The 19488-nt window shown below is 35.7% G+C and overlaps 1 protein-coding gene across 3 annotated transcripts in view; it reads right to left on the minus strand.

Annotated features, from left to right (window-relative positions):
• NAALADL2 (N-acetylated alpha-linked acidic dipeptidase like 2) overlaps positions 1-19488 on the minus strand; it is a 1427879-nt gene that overhangs the window by 318582 nt on the left and 1089809 nt on the right. For all 3 annotated transcript variants that reach the window (XM_046003219.1, XM_046003220.1, XM_046003218.1), the window contains 2 exons: positions 10733-10938; positions 6532-6651 (listed from right to left, as the gene is read on the minus strand). In XM_046003219.1, the coding sequence (XP_045859175.1) occupies positions 6532-6651; positions 10733-10938 (326 nt within the window). The remainder of the gene's footprint in view (positions 1-6531; positions 6652-10732; positions 10939-19488) is intronic.

Genomic DNA, 19488 nt, shown 5'->3' on the forward strand with positions numbered 1-19488 from the left:
TAATTAAGGTGTGTAGCTATCAAGAAGAGAGTAAAATGTCAAGCCACAGACTGGAAGATTTCACAATATATAACCAGCAAAAACTCTGAATCGAGAATACATAAAGACCTCTTACATATTGATAAGACAAAGATGAACAATTCTTTTTTTATAGGTAAAATTCTTTTTCTTTAAAAGGTAAAAGGCTCAAATGATCCTTTACAGAGGAAGATACCACATTATTAATCATCATTAATCATCAGGGAAATTCAAATTAAAACCCAAAAAGATACACTTCCATACACCAATGTGTTGATATAAGGCAACTAGGACATTCATACATTGCTGGTGGTAGTATAATTAATACTTTGGACAATTCTCTGGCAGTGTCTACTAAAGTTAATCACGTGCTTACCCAGTGGCCTAGTGATTTCATTTCTAGACAAATGCTCCTCAAAAATGCATGCACCCATTCTACCAACACAAAAGAATAATCATAGCACCTGTATTCATTATTGCTAAAAACTAGAAATAATCATCCAAATCCAAATGACCACCAACTATAGAGTAAAAATTAGGAAATGCACACCAGAATCTCTTAGAGTACTGTACAGAAGATTTTTAAATTTAACTAAAAAGTCCATTTATAATAGTTTATTGGACCTTATAAAAAATTCTTAGTTTTATGTAATTGACATACTTTTTTGATCCCTGTAATGCACATATTAACATTATCAGTATAAGTTTAAAAAGTTATTTCACTGTATTTTTGCATAAGAAAATATAAATAAGAAGTAAACATTAATATGAAATCAACATTTTTGCAAAGGAAATAGGTAATTAGGTAATTTATAATTTGAAAATATGTTCACTTCTGAAATGGGGATTTTAGGAGAAATATTAATATTTAATTTTTAGTTTTTTTGAATTGAGATTTTTTTAATTCTAAAACTTACAAGTTAATTTAAACGAGCTAATTTTTTTTTGGTAAAAATTTTCTGCACAAAGAGGGCAGAGTGTACATTCAAAATTTTACAAAACTAACAGAAAAAGATAGAGGCTTAGTTCTTGCCTTTTATTTACCATTCAAGGGGTACCTCACTTCCTTTCAGAAGACAAATGAATTTATTAGTTATTAGAGTTGTAATTTAGAAAACAAGCATTTTTTGAGTTTTTTTTCAAGTTATAATGAAAATTTCCAAATAAACACTAAAGAAGAGAGAGCAGTATAATTAACTCTCATGTTCCTATTACTTAGTTTTTTACCCACCAGTTTTTGTTATTCTTTGGGTATTTTTAAGGTCGATCATTCATGAATTCTAAGAAAAACCTAAAACCTGTGGTCAGTAAGCATTTCTGAATCTTCAAAATATTTCATTCTCTACATTCAGGATGATTTATTTATTTATTTTTAAAAGATTTCATCTATTTATTTTAGAGAGAGAGACAGCATGAGTGGGAGGAAGACCAGAGGAAGAGGGAGAGACAGAATCCCAAGCAAACTCAGGGCTAAGTGTAGAGCCCGAAGCCAGGCTGGATCTCACAACCCTGAGATCGTGACCTGATCAGGAGGTCCTCCATTCAGGATGATTTAATTCAAACTTAATAGACTGATTTCAGAGAAATGGCTTCCTCTCTTAATTCAATAGTTTAATTCCTCTTCATTTCAAAATCAAAGTTAGAGTACCAAGCTGAAAGAAGAGCTCCAAAAGTAATGCATTCAACCCAGACATGATTAACTTGCTATCCTTGTCATCTAAATGTAAATCTACTGACACATGTAACAACACGGACATTTTTTTCTTTTACTTTTTTAAATTTAAATTCAATTTAGTAACATATGCTGTATTATAAGCTTCAGGGGTAGAATTTAGTGATTCATCAGTTGCATATTACACCCAGTGCTCATTCCAACCAGTGCCCTCCTTAATGCCCATCACTCACTTACCCCATCCTTCCACCCACCTCCCCTTCAGCGACCCTCAGTTTGTTTGCTATGATTAATTCTCTCTTATGGTTTGCCTCCCTCTCTGTTTTTATCTAATTTAATTTTTCCTTCCCCTCCCCATATGTTCATCTGTGATGTTTCTTAAATTCAACATATGAGTAAAATCATACAGTATTTCTTTCTCTGACTGACTTATTTTGCTTAACATGATACCTCTAGGGACACCTGGGTGGCTCAGTCGGTTAAGCATCTGCTTTCAGCTCAGGTCATTAGTGTCCTGAAATCGAGTCCTTCATTGGGCTGCTTGCTCAGCAGGGAGCCTGCTTCTCCCTTTGCCTGCCTCTTCCCCTGCTTGTGCTCTCTCTCTCTCTCTGACAAATAAATAAATTCTTAAAAAAATAAATACCTTCTTGTTCCATCCACATAATTGCAAATGGCAAGATTTCATCCTTTTGATCGCTAAGTAATATTCCATTCTCTATGTATTCAGCTGTAGATGGAAATCTGGGCTCTTTCCATAATTTGGCTATTGTGGACATTGATACTCTAAACATTAGGGTGCATGTGCCCACTCAAATCACTATTTTTGTATCCTTCAGATAAATACATGGTAGTGCAAGTGCTGGGTCATAGGGTAGTTCTAGTTTTAGCTTTCTGAGGAAACTCTATAACAGTTTTCCAGAGTGGCTATACCAGTTCATATTCCCACCAACAGTGTAAGAGGGCTCCCCTTTCAATATGGACATATTTTAAAAAATCATTATGCCAAGGAAAAGAAGGCACACAGAAAGGACTACATGCTGAAGGATTCCATAATTTATGCTATTCTGAAAGAGCAAACCATTTGGGCAAAAATCAGATGAGTCTTTGCCAGGAACTAGGAACAAAGAGAGGGCATGGAATGCAGATATGATGGGACTTTTGGGCATGGAAATTCTGTATATCCTGATTGCAATGGTGTTTATATGCTTGTACATCAACCTGTACAAGGAATTTCTCTGAAATTCTCCCTGTAAGAAGGGAGAATTTTAGGGTGTCTGGATGGCTCAGTCGGTTAAGCATCCAACTCTTGGTTTTGGCTCAGGTCATGATCTCAGGGTTGTAGGACCGAGCTCCATAGGGGCTCTGTGCTCAGCAGGCATTCTGCTTGAGATTGTCTCTCTCTTTGCCCCTCTGCCTCTCCCCTTGCTTGCAGGCACTCTCTCTTTCTCTCAAATAAATAAATAAATATTTAAGAAAAAAAAAAGAAGAAGAAGGGAGAATTTTACTGTATGTAACCATTATTTCAATTCATCTATTAGGTCTAACTTAAACAAAAATTAGAGCATACCAAGGTCTAATAGACCAAGGACAATGAAATAATCATCTTCCTTAACTGGGATAACATATTAAGAATGAAATTTGAACTGGTATTTGATTTAGGGCAACAATTTCACAGTTTTGTTTTTTATCAAGCTTATAATCTATTAAAATATCCTACATTTGTCTAGTTTTTCTTTTTTTTAATAAGTGCAATGCATTGAGTAGTACATCAGAAACTAATGAGGTTCTATATGTTGGCTAACTGAATTTAAATATAAATAAATAAATAAATAAATAAATAAATGCAGTACTGTATACTAACCTTTAAAGATTCCATCTGCTATTTCTACCACATGAACTTCATGAGATATTTTTGATTCTGTGCACTGCTATACAAGAGTATATTCTGTATAATTTAATGTCATCCACAATTTAGCCAGCATGCCTTACAAAAAATATTGTTCTTTGTAGAAAAATTATTTTTAAACTGTTTTTGTTTGGTTTACACTAGATTATATGAAACATATTTATTTATGATAACAGAATCTAAGAAACTGATAAAATATGAAGGTTCTGAAGATTGATAAAATGTCTTTGCAAGTAAACTTATTGATATTCTGTTATAATGTTCCTTAAAAAAAAAAAAAAAAGATTTATTTTTACATTTGAGGCGGGGAGGGGCAGAGGGAGAGGGAGAGAATCTCCAGGACACTCCCTCCTGAACATGGAGGCTGACATGGGGCTTGATCTTATAACCCTGAGATCGTGACCTGAGCCAAAATCAAGAGTCAGATGCTGAACCAACTGAGCCGCCCAGGCACCTTCATTCCTTTTATTTTTTGAAAAAAAATTCTAAATCTTTTTTTTTAAATTCCACTAGTGTTAAATTATTTTAAATTATATAAATTACTGTGAGATTTTGTTACTTTCTGTTCTCTTCACCTTTATATGCTTTTCTTTGAATTTGTAATAATCCTTTTTTTTTTAAGATTTTCTTTATTTATTTGACAGACAGAGATCACAAGTAGGCAGAGAGGCAGGCAGAGAGAGAGAGGGGGGAAGCAGGCTCCCTGCTGAGGAGAGAGCCTGATGCAGGGCTCAATCCCAGGACCCTGGGATTATGACCTGAGCCGAAGGCAGAGGCTTTAATCCACTGAGCCATCTAGGCACACCCTAATCCTACCTTTCTAATTTGTCCTATAGAACACACATATGCTCTCTCTCAACTGAAAGGATATTTTCTTTGAGTAAATTAGAATTTATATACTAATTCTTAGATTAGTATAGAAACATTTTAGCTATCAAATAAAAAGATTCCTCCCCCAAGCAGATAGGAAGGTATATCTTCCATGTTAATATTCATTATTGATAAACTATGCTATATTTTTAGAAAATTGGGTTTAAATGTTAGTATTTTACATTTCTCTAAGATGTACAAAGGTATTTTAAAAAGCAGTATATTCTCAGACATTTTTATAGATAGATATTTCTCTAGATGAGATAGTTCTTAAAAGTTTGTTATTCCTATTTGCTTATGAATTTCAATGATTACTTATCTTCCAGAGTTCTCAAAACACAAATATGGTAAAATGCAGGAAGGAAAAAATAAATTTTAAAATAACCCTTTCCAGTGGCCAGATACTTGAGCTCACACTTTCTTTCTGATCACTCATTTGTACAGAAATATCTTAACTTTCTAAGAGAGACATCTGCTGCTGAATTTCTTCTTTTGATTTTTTTTCAAGGCAGGTAAGAGAGTCACAGAATGTAAAGCAGTACAAAGCACATGAGGAATTCACTTACAGAACTAGATATAATTTAGGGCATCACACTGGGGTTTTGCTGATCTCAAATGTACAGATTTATCTATTTCATCTTTCATAATGTCTTCTTTATTATACTACATATGGAAATGTCAATGAAAACTATTAAACTAGAAAATACTTTATGAAAGTCATAAAATGTTAGTTTGCATTACATTTCAATCAGGCATTATGGTTAAACTAAAGCACTGTTCATTATTTAGCTCAGTTTCTATGATATTCACTGGAAATTCTGTGGGCATCTAAAAGGTCATTTCTAATATACACCAATAACCCTTCAGGTTGGGAGAAAACCATCCCCCAATGGTGACATTATTACTTTCATTCTGAGAAATAACACATATCATTTTATCTGTAGTATATGTCATAAAAAGAATGCAAAAATAAAAATGAACTCAACTAATAAACAGGAGAGACGTTCTGAAAACCTCTTTGAAATAGGCCAGAAAGGACTAAATTTTTTTTTTAAGATTTTATTTGTTTATTTCTTTGAGAGAGAGAGAGAGAGAGAGAGCATGAGTGCACTTGAGAAAGGGGAGGGGCAGAGGGAAAGACTCTCTAGTAGACTCTGTGTGGAGAGTAGAACCTGACTTTGGGATTAACCTCAGGACCCTGAGATTATGATCTGAGCGGAAATCAAGGGTCAGATGTTTAACCAACTAAGCCATGCAGGAGCCCCCAGAGTGAATAAGAATTTTTTTTTTTAAATAAAAAACAATTGGGGGCACCTGGGTGGCTCAGAGCGTTAAGCCTCTCAGGGTCCTGGGATTGAGCCTCACATCAGGCTCTCTGTTCAGCAGGGAGCCTGCTTCCCCCTCTCTGCCTGCCTTTCTGCCTGCTTGTGATCTCTGTCAAATAAATAAATAAAATCTTAAATAAATGAATATATATATATTTTTTAAATGTCCCATGAGACATTATCACAAGCCACATGATTTTTTTTTCAAGTTACTCTATAGGAAAATGTGTGCTATTCTTTCCCATAAGTATTTTTAAATAATATTTTCTAAATATCTTGGAATTAGTTATCACTATATTCTAGAAACTAGACATAGATCCTGCTTTCCTGGTGCTTACAATGTTGTCGAAAAGATAGAGCAGGTCTCAAAACTGCTCAAACAATGAGCGAGGAGGAAGTCTAAAAGTAATGAAGTTTACCAAAAAGTATCAAGATTAACAGAATTGGGAATTTGAGAACTAAATTCAATTTTTAAAAAAACACATTTATAATTTTACATATGTTCTCTATAACTGTAAGATTCTACCTACACCTATCACCATAGCAAGTATAGAATTGCAGAACATAAAAAACTGGTTAAAGGAACATTGATAAAAAATATAAGCGACAGATTATTACTTCAAACAGTTTCGAGTATATTAAATACAAATGAAAACATCAAGACAATTTATATAATTTCTCAAATTCCAGAGAAATAGGCATTGTGTATAATCATTTTATTAAAAAGTAGTTCATCTTACCTCTATTACCAGTTGCCGAAGAGATGGTGAGGCTATGGAATGTAGACTTGAGTTACCCCTTATGGGACTATGGAGACTAACATAAGCCACGACATTTCTCTGCAGAACTTTCCTGAAATCCTGAAACCAAAACAAATAAACAAACAAAAAACCATTAAATAAAAGAAAGAGATTTTACTTTAACAGTTATGTGTTGAATAATAAACACTCCCTACTTAAAATCATTACATTGCAAAAAAAAAAAAAAAAAAGTCATTACATGGCACAATTACTGTTCTAAAAACATGTACTCTATTAGAGTGTACGAAGGTCATAAAAGGATTTTAAAAGGGATAGGGAGTTACATATCACACATGACAAAATATTTTTAAACATGTTCCTGAAGAAAGTCAAATCTTAAAAAAAAATGTTCTTAAATGGCTAAGCTAGTATAAGATTCAACTTTAGAGTACAGAATAGAAAGTTTGCTCTAGCCACAGCACTTAATTTTATAGTTATTGAATTAGAGAACAGACATGTAAACTATTTCAGTGATTAATCAAACGAGGCCTTTCCTTTGAGATAGTTAGCTAATTTTTACATGCAGTAGCTCTTTATTCTGAGCAAAATGGGACATAATACACCTTTGTCCCTGCACATATTACCTGAAATAAAACCTGATACATTTTATGCACATGAGTAGCATAAAATGAAGGCAGCAGAATAGTTCTTCTACTTCTTTGCTGAGTCCTATCCCCCAAAACCGAAGAACATTGCGCCTATTAATAAGGTGCTGCTAAGACAGCCTTCTGTTATGTTCCTTTTTTGCATAAATATGTAATGACTAGTCATCATGATGACAATTCTACAGAAATGACCTAAGAACTGTCTTACTTTGTGTCTTAGGACCTTACCTTTCGTACTATGACATGTAAGACCTCAAGAGCCTGTCTCCCTGGCAAATCAGTACGTGACTCCTATTTTAAGTTGAAAATTCAGCTCTACCTCTGTAAGAGAGGTGAAGACATTTAATTTAAAATGAATAAATGTTTCAGGGGCACCTGGGTGGCTCAGTGGGTTAAAGTCTCTGCCTTCGGCTCAGGTCATGATCCCAAGGTCCTAGGATCGAGCCCCACATCAGGCTCTCTGCTCAGCAGGGAGCCTGCTTCCTCCTCTCTCTGCCTGCCTCTCTGCCTACTTGTGATCTCTGTCTGTGAAATAAATACATAAATAAAATCTTTAAAACAAATAAATAAATAAAATGAGTAAATGTTTCAAATGGACAGGAATGATGAACTGAAGCTTAAATACTCTGCACATAATAATTTTTTTTTAAAAATGTCCTTTTAAAAAAAAAATAAAAACAAATAAAAATAAAATAAAATAAAAAATGTCCTTTTTTTAAGAAAAAAATGTCCGGCAAGTGCTGTGGCAAAACAACTTCTATTGACACAGTAGCTCATAGGAACTGTATATATGTTAGTGCATTTAACACTGATGAGAACCTTGCATTAGTACATGTGCAGAGGAATCAAGTCTTGGAGAAGTTAATCTCGCCTAACACCACAGAGTTTTATGGTAGAAAGAATTTGAAGTCAGACTTTCCGACTGTAAATTCTGTAGCATTTCCACAGTTGCCTGTGAAAAATGAAGAATCTACAAAAGAAGAAAAGAAGAAAGAAAAGTACTTTTCATTTAGTAAATGGTACTATTTTATTTAGAAATGGTACTAATTATTTAGTAAAATGTGATAATTTTCCTCAAGGATCAAGATCAGTATTGAGTCATTTCTATAATAACTCTATCCTATAAATTCCAGTTCTAAGTTTAGTGGCCAATATCTCCTAATCTTTTTAATTACAACTGTGGGTTTCCTGTGCAAGTAAAATTAAATAGGGGGATATGACGTGTCAGCAAGTGCTTTCCTCACTCATCTTCACTAGGAAATTAGGTTAGACCATAACTTGATTTCAACTAAAAAGAAAATGTTTTGTTCTCAGGAGTAGATTTGGTAAAAGTAGACCGAACAGGAAAACCAGTAGTTTTCTAAATAGTTTTCTAAATTCCTTCTCAACCAGAGACTTACAAAATGACTTCATGAACAGTATTGAAATAATCTTCTGAGACATATTAATTTTACATAGTACAATTCATGAGCCAATAATCAAATCTATATGTTATTCACCATATTCTTCACTCTTCTATCTTTGCCTATCTAGTGATGGAAAAAGCCACAAAGTGACTGAACAGATAACTGGTTGCCAAACATACATATATACATACCCACATAAAAATGTAAGGACAGAGGTTCCTACTATTTTTGAATAGGAAGGGTCTTTTCTAACATAAATACTTTTCTCTATGGGCTCCCACATTATACGGTCTTTAGTTGTTTTAGGTTTATTTGCTGATAGAGAAAAATATTAAACTATCAAAAGATAAAATGAACTCAGTAAAACTTACAAGTAAATCTATATTTTATCAAACAGAAAAAAATCAATTTTTTTAATCTCTTCAATTTTAAAATATAATTGCCTTCATACATACAAGGCCACATTATTGATCGAATATACAGGCTGTGGGGCTTGATGGTCAAATAAATTCAAAGACTTTTTGCAATGCACTTCCCCATGCATAGGGGCTCAGGATACATAAGTTAGGAACTACTAATGTTGGAAAAGCCAACTTGCAGAACATAGCTTAGAACTATATGTGCTAACTTAGGAATAACATAAATTTAATGTAAAAGTTACTAGACAGATATGGAGAAGGCTGTATGACATAGAGGAATAAATTTTTGGAATTTGAAAATCTTTAAGACACACTTTTTTAAATGCACCGTAATGTTGCAAGAAAACTAAAATCCTATTTTATGATGAAAAAAATTCTGAAATACTAAATCAGCCCAAATCACAAATATATTCCCAGAATGCTTTTTAACTTATTTATGTCTTTAAAAATTTTTTAAATAAAAAGTCTGAGAAGTTGGTTCAGCTATTGCATTTTCCATCTAACTAAAAATTTGTCATAAATTTAAAAACTTTCAGCAATAAAATTGATTCACTTGAATTAGTTCTTTTGAATATGAAACAAATACACAACTAATTTGAGTATGAAAAATATTCTAATTTGCAACATGTATATCTTGGTAAGCTTACACTAAATTTTTTCCACTGTTAAGAATACTTTTCTTCAAATTAAAAAGACACTTGCTATTTTTTTGTGTGTATCTTTTTGATATTTTTTCTTTGTGGTCAATAGACATTTTATCTTTTTTTTTAATACTTAAAAAATGACATAGGAGAATTTCCCATTAGATATTTAGGGTTTTGTTTTGTTTTGTTTTTCCTAAGCTGAGATAGTAAATAAACTAGAATATAAAATTGTTTTATTTTCCTAGATAAAATTGTATGGATTTTTTTCCTACAGTTTTCCCTCTTTAAAAAAATAATCATCAAGTAAATAGACTATGAGTTTTAAAATGTTTTCATTGTTTTTAACATGTCATCAGTTCAATTATCATTTGATATATCCCATTAAAAATACAGTACGTCTGTGAAACACAAACCTATCAAAAGCATTTGAAACTTAAACATTCCAATGACATTCTAACTATGACTCATCGCATGAAGATTTCATTTGGACAAAGCCTTCCTAAGGTAGGTTAGGTAGGTAGGTGGGTTAATAGATTTGTAGGAAAGAAGGGACAGAGAGATAGACATGTAAGAACAGAAGGAAGATGCAATGGAGGGAGTGAGAAGGAAGGAAATCACTATTCTGAGGTCAATCTACATATTGCGTAGATATGGTATGATCCTTAGGTAGTAGAAATTTAACATAGGAGACTGTTTCCTAATTCCAGATAATTGCCAGAAGGTTAGAAAAAAAAAATAGTTGTATGCATTACCTGATCTTTTCTTCTCCAGTAACTATCAACCTATCTAAGGAGAAACAATAACCAGTAAACACAACCATGGGGTAGGTCTGGGAGCAACAAGAGTAAGATAGTGGCAGATCAAACAAAATGCACTGGGGTCTAATTCCCCCCCTTTCTTATAGGTGATCTCAGCAAGTTAGAAGATAGGACAGCTGGTTGAAAGGCACATTCTTATCCCTGGCTTCAGAACTTTATTTTGTCAACTTTAGTCAATGAGAGAGAGAGAGAGAGAGAGACCGAGGGAGCATGAGAGCAGGAAAAGCATAGTAATTAATGTGCATTTACCTCTCCCCATTCATATGAGCCAATATTGCCAAAAGCTGTCCCTCCCCATGAACAGAAAACAATTGTGCAGTCTGGTCTCCACCCTTTCTTAACTTTTAACATCAAGGCCCGGATAAAAGCAGTGATTACAGCAGTGCTGCTGGCCCATTCTTGTCCATAAGAACCGTATGCACTTTGATGGTGGCTGCCAACTATGATATACCGGTCTGGAAATAGAAGGAGACAAGGACCATTAAGACAAAATATAAACCTTAACAATAAATTTAATGACATTTACATAATCCTTTGCACAACTGAGCACCAATTATGTAAAACTGTCCTAATAATTAAGACTACTTTAACATTTTTCACCCACTGTCTTGATTCACACATCTGTGTATATCAAAGCAGAGGCAGCTGCTGAACTCAATTATGTTTCCAAAGCTTAGATCCATATTACTGTCCTTTGCAACATGCATATTAATTAATGAAGTATACAAATATGCCACAATGAAAGCTTTATCTAACATTTTTCCAGAATCATAGTGGGAAGTGCCCCGTAAACAATGCATGTATGCTCAGTAAATATTAATGAACTATTAATACATATGAAGGAGCAGTTATTCAGTAGCTGTAAATATTAAATAATGTGGTAGTCATATATGGATTTTGAAATAAATGAAGTATTTAGGGAATTAATTACAGCTTCCAGCTTATAGTCTTAGCTCTTCTCATTTCCCTGAAGGAAAAAAAAAATCAACATCAAAAGTCATACAACTACTGTAAAAGTTTTCTTTCCACATATTTCACATAATCATACAAAATCCATTAGACACAACATAAAAAGAGCTCCACGACACATGGATGGGGCCTACTCAATGTACATTACTGACTATTGTCAATAATAAGGTAGACTACAACTCTATCTCCAGAGTTTCCTCCAATTTTGTTGCCACTGAATGTTACTGGTGTAGATCTATATTTCTTTCACCAAGTAGCCCAAAAATCTGTGCAAAAAGATTTCTTCAGAGTGTCATTTTATTCAGAGATGTCCCATAGCTCAGTGGTGCAGACTTTGAAGCAAGCCTGCTTGGGATGGGTCCGAGCTATCCCATATACTAGTTGTGTGACCTTGGAGAGCTAATCTAAGCCTTTATGCCTGGATTTCTTCAAGTATAAAATGAAAATACAAATATCACATACATCATTCCCTTGCTTTCTGTTTTAAATAAATTACTAAGTGTAAGGCATTTTGAAGAGTGTCTGACACATAAGGACTACTTGTGTATGGAATAAATGAATTACTCCTTTACTTCATCAGAAAGCTATTTGATGGGAAATCATTGCATGAAGTTATTTTAGTTTTCTGCTGATTTTAGAAGCAGCAATGGATCTGATCTGCCAAAATTTTATCAAAATTTAATTAATGGTATATCCAGGGTGGTTGCAAATGTTGAAACTCAGGAAATTTATTTACTCATCTAACAGATATGTGTGAAAGTTCTGCTTGGGATTATCTGTTTCTAGACAAACCATATCCAAAAGCCTTAACAATTGTTTCTAATTTTCAGAGCCATTAAATAAGAAAATCATGTGAATGAACAGCCAATATTCTCGTGTAGAATTCAAATAAACAAAATTTGGGAAGCTTTGCTTATTATACACTACAGAATATTCCTGGTAAATTGATTTTAAGAAATTTATTTTTTTCTATGTTGAATTTCAATTAGGAAAGTTCTTTTACCCTCCAACTAGTATAGTTTTGTACAATTTGGTTTTTCCATAAAAACTAGTATACGTAGCAATGATGATAAATATTGCTGGTGCTTCTATTAGAGATTCTCCTGATGGAAATTTGTTGAAATGCAGCCCATGATAAATTCCCAACCCATTTATATCTTGCATTTAAAGACATTAAAGTCAGAGATTGTTCAACATTGTTACTGTAAAGAAAACAGAGAAAATATGAACTTTCCATTAATTCTCTAAGAGTTGGGAGACAAGAAACTTGGGGAGATGTAAAACTTGATCTCAAAATTCTCTAGGTTATCAATTATGGGGTCAATTTGACTAAAGTTGTGGAGAAAATTCTCCAAGGAGAACTGGAGTAAATATCCCAACAAAATTAACAGAGGTGGCCCAACTGTGCCGACCGGACTGCTGCATTCTACCCTGTATGCCAAGCTCTCAGACAGCAAGATGTGGCTCAGCCTCACAATGCATTAGGAAGTGTTGTATGAGTATCTCTTTTTTTTTAAGTTTTTTAAAATTTTTTTAAAGATTTTATTTATTTATTTGACAGAGAGAGAGAGATCACAAGTAGGCAGAGAGGCAGGAAGAGACAGAGAGGGGGGGAAGCAGGCTCCCCGCTGAGCAGAGAGCCTGATGTGGGGCTCGATGCCAGAAACCTGAGATCATGACCCGAGCCGAAGGCAGCGGCTTAACCCACTGAGCCACCCAGGTGCCCCAAGTCTCTCTCTTTTTTTAATTAATTTATTTCTTATTTTTTTTATAAACATATAATGTATTTTTATCCCCAGGGGTACAGGTCTGTTAATCACCAGGTTTACACACTTCACAGCACTCTCCATAGCACATACCCTCGCCAATGTCCATAACCCCGCTCCCCCTCTCCCAACCCACCCTCCCCCCAGCAACCCTCACTTTGTTTTGTGAGATTAAGAGGCACTTATGGATTGTTTCCCTCCCAATCCCATCTTGTTTCATTTATTCTTCTCCTATCCCCCTAAACACCCCATGTTACATTTCCACATCCTCATATCAGGGAGATCATATGATAGTTGTCTTTCTCCAATTGACTTATTTCACTAAGCATGATACCATCTAGTTCCATCCACATTGTCGCAAATGGCGAGATTTCGTTTTTTTCCATGGCTGCATAGTATTCCACTGTGTATATATACCACCTCTTCTTTATCCAATCATCTGTTGATGGACATCTAGGTTCTTTCCATAGTTTGGCTATTGTAGACATTGCTGCTATAAACATTCGGGTGCACGTGCGCCTTTGGATCACTGCGTTTGTATCTTTAGGGTAAATACCCAGTAGTGCAATTGCTGGGTCATAGGGTAGATCTGTTTTCAACATTTTGAGGAACCTCCATGCTGTTTTCCAGAGTGGTTGCACCAGCTTGCATTCCCACCAACAGTGTAGGAGGGTTCCCCTTTCTCCGCATCCTCGCCAGCATCTGTCATTTCCTGACCTGTTAATTTTAGCCATTCTGACTGGTGTGAGGTGATATCTCATTGTGGTATTGATTTGTATTTCCCTGATTCCAAGTGATGTGGAGCACTTTCGATGTGTCTATTGGCCATCTGGATGTCTTCTTTGCAGAAATGTCTGTTCATGTCCTCTGCCCATTTCTTGATTGGATTGTTTGTTCTTTGGGTGTTGAGTTTGCCAAGTTCCTTACAGATTTTGGACACTAACCCCTTTATCTGATATGTCATTGGCAAATATCTTCTCCCATTCTGTCAGTTGTCTTTTGGTTTTGTTAACTGTTTCCTTTGCTGTGCAAAAAGCTTTTGATCTTGATGAAATCCCAATAGTTCATTTTTGCCCTTGCATCCCTTGACTTCGGGGATGTTCCTAGGAGGATGTTGCTGCAGCTGAGGTTGAAGAGGTTGCTGCCTGCATTCTCCTCAAGGATTTTGATGGATTCCTTTCTCACATTGAGGTCCTTCATCCATTTGTAGTCTATTTTCGTGTGTGGTGTAAGGAAGTGGTCCAATTTCATTTTTCTGCATGTGGCTGTCCAGTTTTCTCAGCACCATATATTGAAGAGGCTGTCTTTTTTCCATTGGACATTCTTTCCTGCTTTGTCGAAGATTAGTTGACCATAGAGTTAAGGGTCTATTTCTGGGCTCTCTATTCTGTTCCATTGATCTATGTGTCTGTCTTTGTGCTAGTACCATGCTGTCTTGATGATGACAGCTTTGTAATAGAGCTTGAAGTCTGGAATTGTGATGCCACCAACTTTGGCTTTCTTTTTCAATATTGCTTTGGCTATTTGAGTCTTTTCTGGTTCCATATAAATTTTAGGATTATTTGTTCCATTTCTTTGAAAAAAATGGATGGTAGTTTGATAGGGATTGCATTAAATGTGTAGATTGCTTTAGGTAGTATGGACATTTTCACAATATTTATTCTTCCAATCCAGGAACATGGAACATTTTTCCATTTCTTTGTGTCTTCCTCCATTTCTTTCATGAGTACTTTATAGTTTTCTGCATCTAGATTCTTAGCCTCTTTGGTTAGGTTTATTCCTAGGTATCTGATAGTTTTGGGTGCAATTGTAAATGGGATTGACTACTTCATTTCTCTTTCTTCTGTCTTGTTGTTGGTGAACAGAAATGCAACTGATTTCTGAGCATTGATTTTATATCCTGACACTTTACTGAATTCCTGTACAAGTTCTAGCAGTTTTGGAGTGGAGTCTTTTGGGTTTTCCACATATAGTATCATATCATCTGCGAAGAGTGATAGTTTGACTTCTTCTTTGCTGATTTGGATGCCTTTAATTTCTTTTTGTTGTCTGATTGCTGAGGCTAGGACTTCTAGTACTATGTTGAATAGCAGTGGTGATAATGGACATCCCTGCCGTGTTCCTGACCTTAGCGGAAAAGCTTTCAGTTTTTCTCCATTGAGAATGATATTTGCGGTGGGTTTTTCATAGATGGCTTTGATAATATTGAGGTATGTGCCCTCTATCCCTACACTTTGAAGAGTTTTGATCAGGAAGGGATGCTGTACTTTGTCAAATGCTTTTTCATCATCTATTGAGAGTATCATATGGTTCTTGTTCTTTCTTTTATCCATGTGTTGTATCACATTGATTGATTTGCGGATGTTGAACCAACCTTGCAGCCCTGGAATAAATCCCACTTGGTCGTGGTGAATAATCCTGTTCATGTACTGTTGAATCCTATTGGCTAGTATTTTGGTGAGAATTTTTGCATCGGTGTTCATCAAGGATATTGGTCTGTAGTTCTCTTTTTTAGTGGGGTCCTTGTTTGGTTTTGAGATCAAGGTGACGCTGGCCTCATAAAATGAGTTTGGAAGTTTTCCTTCCATTTCTATTTTTTGGAACAGTTTCAAGAGAATAGGAATTAGTTCTTCTTTAAATGTTTGGTAGAATTCCCCTGGGAAGCCGTCTGGCCCTGGGCTTTTGTTTGCTTGGAGATTTTTGATGACTGTCTCAATCTCCTTACTGGTTATGGGTCTGTTCAGGTTTTCTATTTCTTCCTGGTTCAGTTGTGGTAGTTTCTATGTCTCTAGGAATGCATCCATTTCTTCCAGATTGTCAAATTTGTTGGCGTAGAGCTGCTCATACTATGTTCTTATAATTATCTGTATTTCTTTGCTGTTAGTTATGATCTCTCCTCTTTCATTCATGATTTTATTTATTTGGGTCCTTTCTCTTTTCTTTTTGATGAGTCTGGCCAGGGGTTTATCAATCTTATTAATTCTTTCAAAGAACCAGCTCCTAGTTTCATTGATTTGTTCTATTGTTTTTTTGGTTTCTATTTCATTGATTTCTGCTCTGATCTTTATGATTTCTCTTCTCCTGCTGGGTTTAGGGTTTCTTTCTTATTCTTTCTCTAGCTCCTTTATGTATAGGGTTAGGTTGTGTACTTGAGACCTTTCTTGTTTCTTGAGAAAGGCTTGTACCGCTATATATTTTTCCTCTCAGGACTGCCTTTGTTCAGTCCCACAGGTTTTGAACCGTTGTGTTTTCATTATCATTTGTTTCCATGAATTTTTTTCAATTCTTCTTTAATTTCCTGGGTGACCCATTCATTCTTTAGAAGGATGCTGTTTAGTCTCCATGTATTTGGGTTCTTTCCAAATTTCCTCTTGTGATTGAGTTCTACCTTCAGAGCATTGTGGTCTGAATATATGCAGGGAATGATCCTAATCTTTTCATACCGGTTGAGACCTGATTTGTGACACAGGATGTGATATATTCTGGAGAATGTTCCATGTGCACTAGAGAAGAATGTGCATTCTGTTGCTTTGGGATGAAATGTTCTGAATATATCTGTGATGTCCATCTGGTCCAGTGTGTCATTTGAGGCCTTTATTTCCTTGTTGATCTTTTGCTTGGATGATCTGTCCATTTCAGTGAGGGGAGTGTTAAAGTCCCCTACTATTATTGTATTATTATTGATGTGTTTCTTTGATTTTATTATTAATTGGTTTATATAGTTGGCTGCTCCCACGTTAGGGGCAAAGATATTTAAAATTGTTAGATCTTCTTGTTGGACAGACCCTTTGAGTAGGATATAGTGTCCTTCCTCATCTCTTATTATAGTCTTTGGCTTAAAATCTAATTGATCTGATATAAGGATTGCCACCCCAGCTTTCTTCTGATGCCCATTAGCATGGTAAATTGTTCTCCACCCCCTCACTTTAAATCTGGAGGTGTCTTCACGTCTAAAATGGGTTTCTTGCAGGCAACATATAGATGGGTTGTGTTTTTTTATCCATTCTGATACCCTATGTCTTTTGATTGGGGCATTTAGCCCATTAACATTCAGGGTAACTCTTGAGAGATATGAATTTTGTGCCATTATATTGCCTGTAAGGTGACTGTTACTGTATATAGATGGGTTGTGTTTTTTTATCCATTCTGATACCCTATGTCTTTTGATTGGGGCATTTAGCCCATTAACATTCAGGGTAACTCTTGAGAGATATGAATTTTGTGCCATTATATTGCCTGTAAGATGACTGTTACTGTATATTGTCTCTGTACCTTTCTGATCTACTACTTTTGGCTCTCTCTTTGCTTAGAGGACCCCTTTCAATATTTCCTGTAGAGCTGGTTTGGTGTTTGCAAATTCTTTCAGTTTTTGTTTGTCCTGGAAGCTTCTTATCTCTCCTTTTATTTTCAGTGATAGCCTAGCTGGATATAGTATTCTTGGCTGCATGCTTTTCTCATTTAGTGCTCTGAGTATATTATGCCAGCTCTTTCTGTCCTGCCAGGTCACTGTGGATAAGTCTGCTGCCAGTCTAATATTTTTACCATTGTATGTTACAGACTTCTTTTCCTGGGCTGCTTTCAGGATTTTCTCTCTGTCACTAAGACTTGTAAATTTTACTATTAGGTGATGGGGTGTGGACCTATTCTTGTTGATTTTGAGGGGGGTTCTCTGCACCTCTTGGATTTTGATGCTTGTTCCCTTTGCCATATTAGGAAAATTCTCTCCAATAATTCTCTCCAATAGACCTTCTGCTCCCCTCTCTCTTCTTCTTCTGGAATCCCAATTATTCTAATGTTGTTTCATCTTATGGAGTCACTCATCTCTCGAATTCTCCCCTTGTGGTCCAGTAGCTGTTTGTCCCTCTTTTGCTCGGCTTCTTTATTCTCTGTCATTTGGTCTTCTATATCACTAATTCTTTCTTCTGCCTCATTTATCCTAGCAGTGAGAGCCTCCATTTTTTATTGCACCTCATTAATAGCTTTTTTGATTTCAACTTGGTTGGATTTTAGTTCTTTTATTTCTCCAGAAAGAGCTTTTATATCTCCAGAGAGGGTTTCTCTAATATCTTCCAGGCCTTTTTATAGCCCGGCTAGAACCTTTAGAATCGTCATTCTGAACTCTAGATCTGACATATTACCAATGTCTGTATTGATTAGGTCCCTAGCCTTAGGTACTGCCTCTTGTTCTTTTTTTTGTCGTGAATTTTTCTGCCTTGTCATTTTGTCCAGATAAGAGGATATGAAGGAGGAAGTAAAATACTAAATGGGTGGCAAAGACCCAAGAAAAATGCGCTTTAACCAAATTAGAAAAGACCCCAAATCGTGGCGGGGAAGAAAGAGGATAAAAAGAGGTTCAGAAAAAAAAATGAAAATAAAATTTAAAAAAGAAAACAAATAAAGAAAAAATTTAAAAAAGAAAGAAAAATATATATATTACATAAACTAGTTAAAAATGTTAAAAAAGAAAAGGGTAAAAGTTTTAAAAAATTAGCAGAAGAAGAAAAAGGAAAGAAAATATTGAAAAAAAAAATTAAGTTAACCGCAAGACTAAAGAATCATGGGGAGAAAGCCATGAGTTCCGTGCTTTGCTTTCTCCACCTTTGGAATTCCGCTGCTGTCCTATGTATTTTTTTTTTTTAAAGATTTTATTTATTTATTTGACAGATAGAGATCACAAGTAGGGAGAGAGGCAGGCAGAGAGAGAGAGAGAGAGAGAGGAAGCAGGCTCCCTGTCCAGCAGAGAGCCCAATGCAGGGTTCGATCCCAGGATCCTGGGATCATGACCTAAGCGAAAGACAGAGGCTTTAACCCACTGAGCCACCCAGGTGCCCCTGTCCTATGTATTGAACCTGCTTTTCTTGATAGATGAACTTCGTCCTGGCTGGATTTTTTGTTGATCTTCTGGGGGAGGGGCCTGTTGTAGTGACTCTCAAGTGTCTTTGCCCGAGGCGGGATTGCACCGCCCTTACCGGGGGCCGGACTAAGTAATCTGCTCGGGTTCGTTTTTGGGAGCTTTTGTTCCCTGAACGCTTTCTGTAGAGTTCCAGAGGACGCGAATGAAAATGGTGCCCTCCCAATCTCCGGCCGGAAGGAGCTGAGACCCCGGGGCCCCACTCCTTAGTACGCCCCCAGAGAATAGCACCTAATCACTCCCATATCCCCAGCGTCCGGCCGCGCTCCGAGTTCACCCAGACTGAGAACAGTTCAAGGTAACCCCGAGCTGAGAGCTCAGTCCTCGGTTCTGTCTCTGTCGCCGGCTTCCCCGTTCTA

The sequence above is a fragment of the Meles meles genome, chromosome 4 (assembly GCF_922984935.1).
Source record: "Meles meles chromosome 4, mMelMel3.1 paternal haplotype, whole genome shotgun sequence".
NCBI classification, from domain to species: Eukaryota; Metazoa; Chordata; class Mammalia; order Carnivora; family Mustelidae; genus Meles; species Meles meles.